The sequence below is a fragment of the Populus nigra genome, chromosome 7 (assembly GCF_951802175.1).
Source record: "Populus nigra chromosome 7, ddPopNigr1.1, whole genome shotgun sequence".
Taxonomy (NCBI): Eukaryota; Viridiplantae; Streptophyta; class Magnoliopsida; order Malpighiales; family Salicaceae; genus Populus; species Populus nigra.
The window spans coordinates 8678501-8693083 of record NC_084858.1 but is presented as its reverse complement, the minus strand read 5'-3'; the positions used below and the strand labels follow the sequence as shown (position 1 = coordinate 8693083).

The window sequence follows — 14583 nt, the reverse complement described above, 5'->3', positions numbered from 1 at the left end:
TTGTAAAAATCAAAAACCAAAGAAATAATAACAAGAAGATTGGCAATGTGGCAAAAGTTGCCTGAAGAAAGTCCCAAATATATAAATAAATAAATATATATATATATATATATATATAAGGATTAAGCTAGAATTTTTGGACAAATTTGAAGCCTAAACATACCCTATTGTACCCGAGATTGGAGAGACAACGCAGATTCAATGTCAAATTAAATAATAATTGGATAAATCTGCATAAAATTTAAGTCCAGGACATAATTAGATTTTTAATAGACCAATTTGATTTAATCATGGGCCAAATTAAAGTTTAATTATGTTTAAGAATTAATTTAGGTCTAATTAAAATATTTAAATAGGTGTTATGACTTAATTATGCTTTTAATAGGTCAAATTAATTTTATTAAGGACTTAATTGGTGAAAAAATAAGTTTGGGCCTAGTTTGGGCTTCATTGAAAAGATTACAATTTTAGAAGACCAAACTTAATTTCTACAAAGTCAATTGGTTGAAATCAGGGGTAAAATCGCAAAAAAATCAAAGTTCCACATTAATTAGGGGTCAAATTGAAGAAATTTATAGCCAATGACCTTTTTGAAAAAACGTTAAACTTCAGGGACTTGATCCGGTGGAAGACAAGGGTGAAATTGAAGAAATTAAAAGTTTAATGGTCAATTGAGAGTAAATTTGCATAAATCCAAAACCAATGACAATAATGAAAAAGGCGTTGAAATTCAGGGTTGATGTTGAAATTCGATAGGGGGTAAAATTGCAAAAATCAAAAGTTTGGGGTCAATTAGGGATGCAAATAAAAGAAATCAAAAGTTGAAGGAATAAATTGAACTGCAGTCAAATCCCTAAATTAAAACCCTAAAATCCAAAACGACGTTGTTTCATTTAAGTGAAACGGAATGTTTTGACAAAAATAACGATGTTTTGCCAAATAGTAACCAAAACAAAATAGACCAAGCGACTTTTTGTCTGGTTACTGTTCATCATCTTCTTCTTTTTCCTGAAAAAGCTACCCGGGTGGATACTTTTTAGGGACATTTAATGCTTCTTTTCCCCCACTAAACCAGGAAAACCATTCTCATCATGATGGCCTGACATTGTACTACACCCCAGAGTAAGTTGTGCCGACCGACAGCCCTAATAGCCATCACGGCACTGCTCTAAAATGGTCAACCCAACCAACCTTTAGCAGCCAATTTTCACATTCCATGATTGCAGTCATCACGGCACTACTCTAAAATGGTCAACCCGACCAGCCTTTAGCACCTTTCAGCTAACGGTTAGGATCCTTCCCAGTTGAATCAAGGGCCAATATTTGTCTTGGATGAAGATAAAATGTCTCTCTTCCATCCCCTATAAATAGAGGTGGATTCCAAGCATTGAGTATCAAGAAATTGGAGGCTAGAGTTGGGAAAAAATCAGTTCTTTCACCCAGGTCTTGTTGTTATTCTTTCCATCAACCTTTCCTCTCTTCCTCTGTCACGTCTCCTCAACCATTACTTCCACCAGCATCACGCAAAACCTCCTAACATAGCCACCAACCATCTCCATGTCAGGTTGCTCTCTCTCTCTCTCTCTCTCTCTCTCTCTCTCTCTCTCTCTCTCTCGTGCTCTACCCCCAAAAAAATAAACTTAGGATGCAGGACGTGAATTAATTCACCTCCTACAACTACTAGCTTTCGCCAGTAGTTATAGGGATGGGATATACCCATTTCAGCCTAGCCAAGATGGTTGGGTCGGGTCCAACCCAACATTAAAAAAGGGGGGTTGTGTCTTATGTCGACCCAACCTGATCGAAGCGGGCTTAGGCTCCAAGCCCAACACAAAAAAAGCGGAAAAGGTTTGTTGGGTTGTTAGTCGGCCCAACCCAATCTAACCGGGTCCAGCCCAAACAGCTGGTTCAAGCTCAACCCACTTAATTAAAAATAATAATATAATAATATTAAAAAATAAAAGGGTATTTTAAAAATATTTATGGGTTCCGTGCATGTTTTTCCAATAATTTTGCATAATATTAGGCTATAGACATGTACTGTAAGATACAGACCCGGTATTAAAAATACTTGGTTTTCTCTGAAACTTTAAAAAAAATCAAAAAATTGAAAAAATATTTAAATTAATTTCTTCTTTCCAAAAAACAAAAAATATATATGTTTTTGTCTACATGCATACGGTCAAATCCTAAAAACAAAATATGTATATTTTCTAAAAAGAGATAAAATCATTTTTATCATATTTTAAAAATGCAAAATGGATATCGTAACTAGTTTATGACTATCCGTTAGGTTTTGGCCAAAATATCAAAAATCCTTCAACAATTATTTTGTTTAATTAATATTTGGAGTGTTAGGAATTAGTTGTAGACTTTAATATTTGAGGGTATAAAATTACACTATAAAGTATCAACTCAGATATTAAAGATACAAAGTGAAAAATAAATGTGATGCTAAAATTTAGACCTTAAAACGATTAGGATTTTAACCCGATAAGGTAGAGACTTCCTCAGAAAGGGAGATCTGTCTTAGATTTTAGAAAAAAACCAGTAGATAGAAACACAACCTAGAAAAAAAATCAAACAACAATGCATCTTACCTTAGGTCGGGTGTACTGGGGGTGATGCGTCTTTCCCTTGTATAACTAGTCCCTTACCCAAACTCTCGTAGACCATAGGTTTCTTAGTAACCATAAAATTAGGTGGCGACTCCTGAATTTCATAACCATACCTTTATAATTATACGCAAACCCCCTTTTCAACACTCTCTTAGGAGGCAGACCCACCATTCAATGTCGTGCACGTCACAACAACTGACACAAGTTACTCCATGTTATTTACAGAGCAATGACTTGAGTTATGTACGGTAATTCCTCGGTCTTGGTCCTTGGGTAATTCCCCTCAATTAGTTACACCATCTCAGATTTTTATCTGTATTCAGAAAAGGTTATAAAAGTTATAGTCTTAACTCAAATAAATCCTACATGGTTCAGAATTTTTTTATCAGATTTGCCTTTATGCAAAATGAATTATTAGGAAGTCAACATTCTAAAAGGGTCTATGATATGCCCAATAAGGGGTAAGCTTATTACCTAGTTTTAAAAGGGTCTATGATTTGCCCAGTGACTATCTCTCGTGAAGGCAGTATAAGGGTTTACAAGGAATGATTAGGGCACAGTATGACTGTATTACCAAATAAACACACACATCATAGTTGGGTGTTTCACGAATATGAACTTCAACTGAAAGTCATAAAGCAGACCAATAATCCCCCACCTAATCTAGAATTGGGTTTATACTCTTAGAATTAAAATGCATGAAGACATAAATCCATATTCAATGTACTTATGCATGAATAGTATGTAAAGAATGCATGCTAAAATTAAATTACACAAACAAACAAAATAAATAAGACACAACAAGCAAACAAACAAACGACAAATAAATAATCAACAAAGCTTAATCCAACCAGTAAGATCCCCAGCGAAGCCATCATCCTGTCATGGTGTGCAAGGTGTTGAATGGTGGGTTTTAGCTCTTGGATCGAGGGGATTTTGAATGTGTTGGGATAAATTATAAAATTATGATTTGAAGGGTTCAGGAGTCTTCACCTAGTATTATGGTCACTAGGAAACCTAATGGTATGTAAGAGTTTAGGTAAGGGGACTAGTTATGCACGGGAAATACACATCATCCCTAGTGCACCCTACCTATCGTAAGTTGCTTTGTTGATTGATTGTTTTTTCCAAGTCTTGTTTCTATTCGTTGGCCCGTCTAAGGTTTAATAAAGGTCACCTTCGGTGAGGAGATCCATATTTTATCGAGTTAAATACTAACCATTCTAAGGCCCAAGTTTTAATGGTGCATTTATTTATTTTGTATCCTTAATACTTGGGGATATACTTTACAATGTAATTTTATTCCTCAGATATTAAAGTCTATAGTTAATTCCTAACATTTATTCTTTGTTAATTCATTTAATTTAATATCGGGAATATGCATTACGTTGTAAAATTCATACCTCAAACATTAATGAACCAAATTAATATTTTGTGGTGTTTTTGATATTTTGATCAAATCCTAATGGATGATCATAAACTGGTTATAATACTAGTTTTTGTATTTTTTTCGAAGCATGATAAAAATGCAAATTTTTTTATAAAATATGCATGAAAAAAATTTAGATTTTGTATATTTGAATAAGGAATTGTTTTTGAATTTTTAAAAAAAAAACAAGTATTTTAATATCAGATCAGTATCTTACAATGTAAGTCTACAACCTGAATATTAAGTGAAATTGTTAGAAAAAAACATGTGAGGGACCCATAAATAATTTTAAAATGGTCCCTAAATTTTTTTCATAATTTTTGGAAATTATTTATGGCTTGTTTGGCAAAAGCACAAAAAATAAGAAAATAAACATTGCTGGAAAATCAGTACGGTGTATTTGCTAAACATGTCCTTAACTAAAAGTTAGAGGCTTAAAAATTATCTTAAGGTTGTGTTTGGCAAACATGTCTTAAGAACACAAAAGGCATTTTTCTCTTTGGTAAAACTTTGACTAGCCAAACATGCTCTTATTTCTAGAATGGGCTTAACCCAGCCATGTGGTTTAGGCCTCCTAACCCGAGGCCCAAGCCCAACCGTATGGAGTGGGTTCATGCTCGACCCAACCTGATCTGGTTGGGCCCGCAAACTACCTAAAATCATTTTTTATATGAAAAGCCCAGCCCACCCACACGGTCAGGCTTAAATGAGAGGTCTGACCCCTATTATGACTTAATTAACCTGTCAAATGGGCATTGTGTTGCAAAAGCAGGATTCTAGCAACCCTTAACACATGTTTTTAATTCTTTTACAATGTCTTAATACATTATCATGTATGGATTTACATAAGAAAAGAAGAGAAAAAGTTACCTGGCCTAGGGAGGTTTGCTGGTTAATAGTGGTTTGACCGAGAAGTGGTGGTTGTCCACGATTGAAGTCGATGCAGTGGTTGGGAATTTTGGAGGTGAAGAGGTTGTGCAGGAAGGCTCATGATGGTGTATGACGGTAAGGTGGTTGTGAACTAGGGGGAAGAGGAGAGGAGAGGTGACAATAAGTGATGGTTGGTGTAGTTGGTTTCGGTTGGACTATGGAAATTGCAGGGGAGGCTCTATTTTTATTTAATTGTTTTCTTTTTTTTCTCTCTTTCTTCTTGGTTGAGACACTCATATTTATAGGAGGTGAAGGGGGTCCTGGGGGTCCCTTTCGGGCTTACATGGCCATTGATTTGCTTGGAAAGGATCTTAACTATTGATCACAAGCCAACAACCTGGTACTGCAAAACCAGGTTGTTAAAGCTGGCTAAGTCAGTCTTTTTAGACGGGTATTATAGCTGCTGCAGGGCTGAAACCCGATCCGGACAAGGCTAGAGATGTAGAACAATGTCAGGGTGGGAGGGCGGTCTGTTTTTTTTCCTGTGTGGGGGAGAAATTATGGAGAAAAGGGCAGTCCAAGGAGGAACCTCAGCCATGATTCACTAGTTCTTTTGGACAAGATGATTAATAGTGTCGGGCAACATGTCATCTGGCTTTTATGTTTTTTTGTCTTAATGTTAGACAAAATGGCGTTGTTTTACACCAAAACAATTCCTTTTGGTAACCTTAAATTCAATTAGGTCATAATTTCCCCTTTTAATTTAAGCGCCCAATCTTTGAATTTGCACAATTGGAACCTTAATCGAATTCTGATTTTAAGAATCAATTCAATTTTACCCCTGCGAAGTTTTAAAAGGTCCCTTTGATCTTAGCGTTTTTCTCAACTTGCTTCATGGTCTTAGATATTTTTAATTTTTTCCTCAATTAACCTTCAAACTTCTAATTTCTTCAATTTCACCCCTATTTTTAACCAAATTTGGTCCCTGAATACGAGTGCTTTTTGCAAAGAGGTCCTTGGTCTTGAATTTCTTCAATTTGGCTTGTAATTGACCCCCCCCCCTCAAACTTTGATTTTCTTGCAATTCTTCCCCTAATTTCATTTGACTGAATTTGTAAAAATTAAATTTGACCCTCCAGAATCCCAATCTTCTCAATTAAACCCGAATTAGGCTTTCAAATTTAAGTTTTCAGCAATTACATCCTTAATAAAATTAATTTGACCTGTTAAAATTCTAATCAAGTCCTTGCACTTAATTAATTCTTTTAATTTTGACTAAGATTAACTCTTAAACTTAATTAAATTTTTAATTAGATCTGTGATTAAATCAAATTAACCTATTAAAAATCTAATTAAGTCCTCATACTTAATTATTATGCAAATTCGTCTGATATTCATTTAAATTAATCTTGAATCTAGATTATCCTTCACTTTTAGGTTCTTTTAAGGGTGCAATTGAGTTTCTAATTTTGTCCAAGATTCTAGTTTGCCTCCTCCATGCTTTTAAATCCCTTTTGAGCTTGTTATTGCTAACTAAGTTGCTAGTCCTTTTTCTTTTTTTCTTTTTCTTTTTTTTATTTTTTTAAGAGAAAAGGACAATTTGAGAGAACCCAAAATTGGATTATGATAATGTGTATTTGATAAAAGTCTAAGTCATTTGAAATGTTCGAATAATTCAAAAATGAAGTTGAAATATAAATTAGAAAGAGTATTAAGATACTTCGATCTTATCTAGATGGTGAATACTTAAGTCCAGATTTTCAAGATTATCTAAAATAGGATGAGATTCTCTCATAATGGACACCTCCTAGAACACCACAATATAATAGAGTTTCTAAAAGAAGAAATTGCACCCTATTGGATATTATACGATCCATAATGAGTTATACAAACCTTTCATCTTCTTTCTAGAGTTATACCCTATAAACTATTGGTTACCTTTTAAATAGGGTTCCATCAAAATCTATTGATAAGATTCTTTATGAGATATTAAATGGTAAAAGACTAATCTCATCATACATAAAGATTTGAGATGTGACGTTTATGTCAAATATATTGTATCTAGCAAGTTAGGAGCTAAGTTAAATAAATATAAGTTTATGGTCTATCCAAAAGAAACTATTATATATTATTTATATCATCTCATTGAACAAAATTGTTTGTCTCAAAACATGCAAACCTTTCAAAAGAAGAACTAATAATGTTTTTCTTGTCTATGGAGAAGTTGAACTGGTAGCTCATGGTTATTTGAATGCTAGTTTTCAATCAGATGTTGAAAATTAAAAAAAAAAACTCCAATTTGGTTGTATTTAACTCTAAATAATAGTGTTGTGAGTTAAAAGAGTTTCAAATAAGAGACCAAAATAAATTCTACAACTAAAGCTTAGTATACCTCTCTGTTTGAGAGAATAAAAAAGATTGTTTGAACCAAGAAGTTTATCACTAAATTAGATGTGGTTACTAGCTTTGTTGATCCAATAATCTTGTGTTGAATTAACAATTGATCTATTTCGTAAGCAAAGCAGTCATAGTCTCATCAATGATCCAAAAATATATTTAGACAATTCCATTTTATTAGAGAATCATAGAAATAAATGATGTGAAAATAGAGTGAATCCCTACTAAAGAGAATCTTGTAGATCCTCTTACTAAGACATTATCCTAGTAAAAGTATTATCATCAAGTAAAGCAATATGTTATTTGATACATGAGTTATTGACTTTAATGCAAGTGAAAGATTGTTAGTGTATATGCCTTGTAGTTAGTCAGTTTGTTACACGTGGCATTGACTTTTTCATGTAATATTTATTCAATTTAATTTTTAATAAAGGCTTTATTTATCTTTAATATTCGTCAAATGTTAGATTCATTAATCTAATATATGATTAATAAATTTAGAGTAAACATATAGTTCTTGGGATAAAAATGTTTTGCAATGAAAATTATAAAGTTGTTATAATTATGGGATTTCTATTGCATCAAAACATTATTCCTAAATATTCTTCATTAATGCTCTCTTAAGACTGAACATTAATTAGAGTTATTAAGACGAATACATATGTTCTTTTCTTTATGAAAGGAAGCGGTTGTTATCATAAGATTGAGTATGAGAGATACTTAGAACTAATATATAAGAGTTTTTCAGATGACATGCATGAAATGACCCGCATGAGAATTTCATATGGAGAGATTACCTATGTCTATGGAAAGGCTTGTGTGATAGTTGTATAAGTGATCCTTATACTCGAGATCACTAAGTTATTTTATATAAAAAGTGTTATGCTTTAATCTCACTATATGTTGTCCTAATCAAGGGTAATAAACAGGTAGATATTGGATATAGCATGAACTATATGAAGGTATTTCAATAATCAATGATCCATTACCTTATGTTAATTAGGAAAAATATTTTATTTGTTCTCAAATAATATTGATTGAAAATCTTTGCGAAAAGTGGAATGAGATTTGAAAAGAGTTTTAAATCTTATTCAGATAATCAATAACTATGGTGTTGAGAACAAACATGATTTGATAGAATAGACACATTTCAAGCTATAATATCTAATTCAAAATGTTATTGATAAATGGATAATAATTACACTGAGAAATCGGTTATTGAAATGTTAAATCAAACCACTTATGACTTTCCTAATATTTAGGGGATCATAATACGTTATTAGACATTGTACTTAATCTTTAAATATAAATTAATGAATTGATAATTAATTTATTTATTTAATCCTATTTTATTTAAAATTATGATTTATATTTGGGTTAACCTAATAGACCATACACATAAGAATCATTGGTCAGGAATCAAACCGAGATGATTAATCAAGTGTAACTTGATTGTAAATAAATTTTAAAAATTAAAGACTTGAATGTAATTAATATCCGGGATTACAATTATAGACCTAAGAAAAAATCAAGTAGGGACTTGATTGAATAAATTTCTAGAATTATCTGGGAATAATATATGTGATATTATTTAGAAGGCAAATTGATATTTTTTTCATTTATAAGGTTTTTAGGTTTCTTTATAAATAGAATATTGTACATCTTTTTTTTACAATACAGAACTCCTGAAAAACACAAAATAAAAGAATTAGCACTCGAAGGCATAGCAATCCCTCTCTCCTAAAAAGGTTAAGGAGATTTTTCAGTGGTAATTCGTGTGGATTACCATTAAAAACGAACATTTGAAAGTCTTGTAATTTGCGACAACCTAGTTTTGAAGCAATTATTGAAAGTAATATATATATATTACGATACTTGAAATTTCTAGAAAAATAAATTATTATTTTTATTGCATAGAAATATTTAGGAAAACCCAACACCTTGCCCCTTCCCATCACATTATCTCATCTTGCATGTTATGATGATGATGATTTAGAGCAACCATCATTGACAAGACAAGAAGCGCATTTACATAGAGTGTATTTGCACCCTGCCATCCACATCGAATGCATGCCAGTAAAGGGGCGTTATATGTTGCTCATTGACCTGTGCTGAACATCCACTTTGCCACCCGAGTGAATTGTAAAATATTCAGAATGGTTCGTATATATTAGTAAGGCACGAGTGTGACATCACAAGGAGATAGAGTGATTGTGAATTTGGGGGAGATATATTTAATTAATTAAATGTTTTTTTCTAATTACTAGTGGAACCATCAACTTAATTTCTCCTTGGCTGGATTTGCTTCAAATATTAATTAAGATTTTCTATGCAAACCTAGCCTCATTTTCAGAATTCCCTTTTTGCTGGGGCACAAAGTGATTTCTCATTTATTAAATAAGTGTCTATAATAACAACAAATATCAGCGACGTATTGTTGTGTTGGATCTATCCCCAAGTCATGACTAAAACCACTGTTAATCTGCCGTAAGTGCATACCACCAGTGGTGCTACAAGCAGCAAACATAGCTTACCAATTATATCTACAGCCTACTCCAGTAAAACAGAGTTTATTTTATTATTATTATTATTATTATTATGCAATATAAAAGGGCTATCTCCCATTGTATAACCCAACATCCATTGGGCCTTCGGTGAAAAATAAAATAAAAAATCTGACTCGGGCAAGTGCTTGGAGATTTGAGGAAATCGGGATGCGCAGCATAACCGTGCTCAAATTCAGGGGTTATTTTTGTTGGCTTTAGTCATTGAGGTACAGAAGCAAAACCACAATAACACACAGCAGAGCAAACTGAAATCAAATAGATGATGCTAAGCAACGCAAAGACTGTGAAGTCTGTTACAACTTACAAGCAAGCTTGCAAACCAAAAAAAAAAAAAAAGGTACTTTAATCAGTTCAATGCCAGGAAGAAAGTAATGAAACCACGCTTGTTTGGGACAAAATCAGAGCCCATTGAGTGCTGCACATCGATACAGACAGAAATGTCTTGAAAAAGAAGATGAGAAATGACATTTAAGGTACAAAACCAATATCCTTGAAGTATTCATGCTCCAAAGCACTCCTGGCGGTAATTCTTTTAGTGGGATCCAAGAAAAGCATTTTCTGATATGTAAAACATGCATACACAAGCAATTAATAGGGCAAAAAACACAGCAAATATTATTAAGATTCAGTTGCATAAACTTCATCGCATAGTGATAGTGTGGAGTATTGTGTATAACTATAAAATCCACTTACAGAGAGAAGATCCACACCAGCTTTTTCAAGAGTTGGAACTACAGTTGCCAAATCCTGCAAATTAAACCACGCATCAGAAACTTCCAAACAATACAACTCGTAAGTGAACTGAATGGCATAAGGAAAAAAGAATGAAGAATGACACCTTAGAAGGCCACTTAGGGAATGCACTCTTGAAGTCGGGCAAAGAAGTAACTCCAGGCCAGGTGTCCTCATTTGGAGTACCCAAGATTCTTCACATGAAAACAACAATGAGTGAATAGGCATTAATAAATTAAATGCCTTTAAAATCAGTGTTTCTGTAACTTCTTCCATAACATATTTGTTTACAACAGCTCTGCCACATTTACAGTATTTACGTCAAACAAGATAACTGTCCACACAAATGAAAAAACATGATGTAAATCACAGCCAAAGGCCAGGGAAGCCGTTACATATGAATTAACTTCAAAACAGAATAAGTTCCAGAAGAGGAGAGGATGAGAGGTGGAGGGCCATCCATGAGATGATGGTAACCCATATTGTATGTAAATGACACAAGGTCTTGTTATAAATGTATAACAAAGAGGCTACTCATATTGGTTAACAAAACTATATCACACGACATTCTCCTAATTTAACTAGTCAGCTGTTTCGCATTATTAGCAATTTTTTGCAAGGCCAATAATTATGTCTCAAAATGCATTTCAACAAAAAAATTAAAGGCTCTTAGCCCACTCATTCAAACAAAGGAAATGTGACAGCACTAAAGGTGCACAGTAAATATGGAACTTATGATTCCAAACTAGCAATTATAAACACTTTCTGTGGCAGCTTGGTTTGGGTTGTCTTAAACCACAACCAATTCAAGGTCAGGTTGATTCCTAGAATTTGAACCCAAACCCAGTCATTAGAACCAAAAGCCAATGCAACCCATGTAGGGCTTGGTTCATTTGGATTGACTGGCTCAAAGGCTCTTTTGCGTTCCGCTTTTTCACAGTTTTGTCTTTTGTTAAAACCATGACTCAAATCAAAACAACTCAACGTTGATTTGAAAAAAGAAAAAATAAACTTACCACAGTAGAATCATCAAATATTGTATCTTATGAATAAACAACAAAACACAAATCAAGATGCACATGTGTTTTATATCGACACATCAGTTCTGAAGCAACACTTCAACCCCTAATGTGAGATTGTTCCAAAGCAATCCTCATCTTCTAAATCAACCCAAGACACTGTAAAAAGCTAAAATCAGTTGCTTCACAGGTTGGCCTAGAGCAAATATGTCATACTAAGAAAGACAAGGTTAGCCTCACTACTCCATCTTAATCTTAATGTTATCTTCACTTTCTTCTTACATGCCATAAGTTTATAGTGTTATAGTTTAATCTTTACTAGATGAAGAGAATTGAAAAAGGGATGCAGAAAATAACTGTAGTATTGCTTGCCAAACAAATGCAATGTATCTAACAAACATTTTAAGAAAGCCAAAAGCGGTTGAGAAGCTGTAACACCTGAAAATTTTGAATAGTTCATCAATCTCCGAATCCCCTGGGAACAATGGCTTCTGGTTCACCATCTCAGCAAATATACATCCCACTGACCACACATCAACTGGAGTAGAGTAATGGCGAGATCCAAGCAGAATTTCAGGGGCTCTATACCACAGGGTAACAACCTACAGAGAAACACCAGATACCCACAGAGTGTTGGCTGATAAAATTGCCAATATTTCATATGCCCAAATAAAACACCAATTATGATTGTCATATTATTTCCTACAAACACAGGAAAATAACAAAGAAAAGAAAACATCCAACAAAACTGGATATTGAATACTTCAAAGCTTCTACTTTTGTTTATCAGAAGAAAAGTTGATATTTAAATTCAGATATCATACCACTAATGATTTAGCAAACACAAATTCTAAATTTAGAGAAGTTAATCCAAACAAGACCCATACCTTGCATCACTATAATTAGTGCATGCCAAACGTGTGTGTGTGTGTGTGTGTGTGAGAGAGCCAACTAGAATTGGGTGCATGTACATTTTTTGATTTGCTAGTGACAAGAGAAACGACCCCAGACCAGACACAAAATGCAAAAAGGCATGTTTTTTGCAGAAACAGATGCTTCTTTTGACAGTAAATAAACTAAATATTGTAATGATTCAGATTTAAGACATTCTAATCAAGTGTTTATTAGAATGCAGGTACATTAAGTTAAATAAAACCCAAGGCATACTGATACCTCATGTGTAAATGTCCTAACAGGTATACCAAATGCTCTAGCCAGTCCAAAATCTGCAAGCTTCAGCGCGTTGGTACGGCGATCAATAAGCAAATTCTGAGGTTTCAAATCTCGATGCAGAACTCTATGAGAATGGCAGTAAGCAATGCCACGGAGAATTTGATAAAGAAATGTCTGCAAATAGAAAAATAGTCCATATGTATTTAATCATGAGTATGATGATCACAACTATCACCAATCATTCATTCAAGTTGAGACAGAAAAGGTTAATCATGTTAATAGAGACCTGCAGAGAAGGAACACAAACATATAACCAAATGATTATAGAAGGAGGTATTCTGAAAGGAAGAACGCATGAGCTTCTAGGGGGAAAGATCCGACTCACTTTAACTAGGCGTGGATCATTAGCAAATTCAGGAGAAGAATCCATGTGCTTCTTCAAATCCAAGTCTAGGTACTCAAAAACCAAGTAAAGGCGCTTCTCACTGTGCACCACATCCTGCAGTCTGTCACCGGAATAAAAATCAGATAATTTGTTACATGAGAAATCAAAAGAAGGAAAGAAAAACGAAAGATTTAGACAGTTGAGGATGGATAATGACAAAGGAGAATGAAAGTTATAGGGAAAAACAGTAGCAGAACCACAAACTAAGATGATTTGACACTGCAAAAGTGGTGATAACTCTTATCAATTCAGCAGAAGAAACTATTACAACTTAGTAAGGCAGTCAAGTGTATAAACAATGAACAGACAGACTGTGCAGCATCATTTAAACTTGCAAAAGATTTCCTTCTATGCTAGAAATCTAAACTCCCACTATAATCATCTAAGAAAGATGACAAGGAAAACTCTCCACCCCCTTTTGCTTGTTTCCATGATATACCACAACTCCATGTTTTCAACAAAATCTTGTGAAAGGCCTTTAGAAATATGTTTGGAGGCCTAGTCCATAAGCATGCTTTCCAGGTTACCTCCGAAGGCTCTCTCACCTCAGGTGGGAGTTTCCTGTATAGTTTGGCATATGTTAAGGTAGTGAAAAGTGAAAAGGGAATGGAAATGACCTGACAATGTTACCATGCTGCATCTCTTTCAAGAGAGAAATTTCTCGGATAGCAGTGCTGGGTACGCCCTCGTCTTCCTGCTCCAAACGGATCTTCTTCAAAGCAATGGTCTCATTGGTGACACGATCACGAGCTTTGTAGACCACTCCGTAGGTTCCTTCACCAATTTTTTCCACTTTCTCATACTAAAACAAACAAATTAATTAAGTGATAGCCAAAAAAACAATCAAACGCAAAATTAATGCTGATTACATGAGGAATGTACAGAGCACAACACAAATTGTTTAAGATGACTACCTGATCCATGGGAATGGGTATGGATTGGTCAAATCAAACACCGCCTCTCTCTCTGCAACAAACAAACAGAAAAGAGTTAGTAGCAATATCATGGAAGCGAATGTAGAAGCAGTGTGTAGTAGCAGAAGCAAAATCAATTACAGTGATTATTACAATCATAACAGGAGTTTGGGAAAGCAAAGAAAGAAAGAAACCCTAGCTTTTGCTATTGCTAGATTACATTGATAAATAATTGGGAGATCGATCTTACTTACCTCTTCTCTTACCAAGAAGAAAGAAAGAAAAGGAAGCACAGATACACAATCACTCACTCTGCAACTTTGTTGCTTTGCTCTTTACTCTTTTTTTTTTTTTTTTCCCCTTTCTCAGAAAGTAGCCACAGATGCTTTCTCTCTCCCTTTTTTCCTTTAATTTCTCTC

The 14583-nt window shown here is 33.9% G+C and overlaps 1 protein-coding gene across 1 annotated transcript; it reads right to left on the bottom strand.

Moving 5' to 3' along the window:
* Positions 1-10118: 10118 nt before the first annotated feature.
* Positions 10119-14583, bottom strand: LOC133699885 (cell division control protein 2 homolog A). The gene is made up of 9 exons (XM_062123392.1): positions 14419-14583; positions 14165-14216; positions 13868-14052; positions 13191-13311; positions 12806-12979; positions 12071-12234; positions 10720-10807; positions 10575-10628; positions 10119-10439 (listed from the first exon to the last, which is right to left on the bottom strand). The coding sequence occupies exons 2-9, from the start codon at positions 14171-14173 to the stop codon at positions 10350-10352; spliced, it is 885 nt and encodes a 294-aa protein (XP_061979376.1). The 5' UTR covers positions 14174-14216; positions 14419-14583; the 3' UTR covers positions 10119-10349.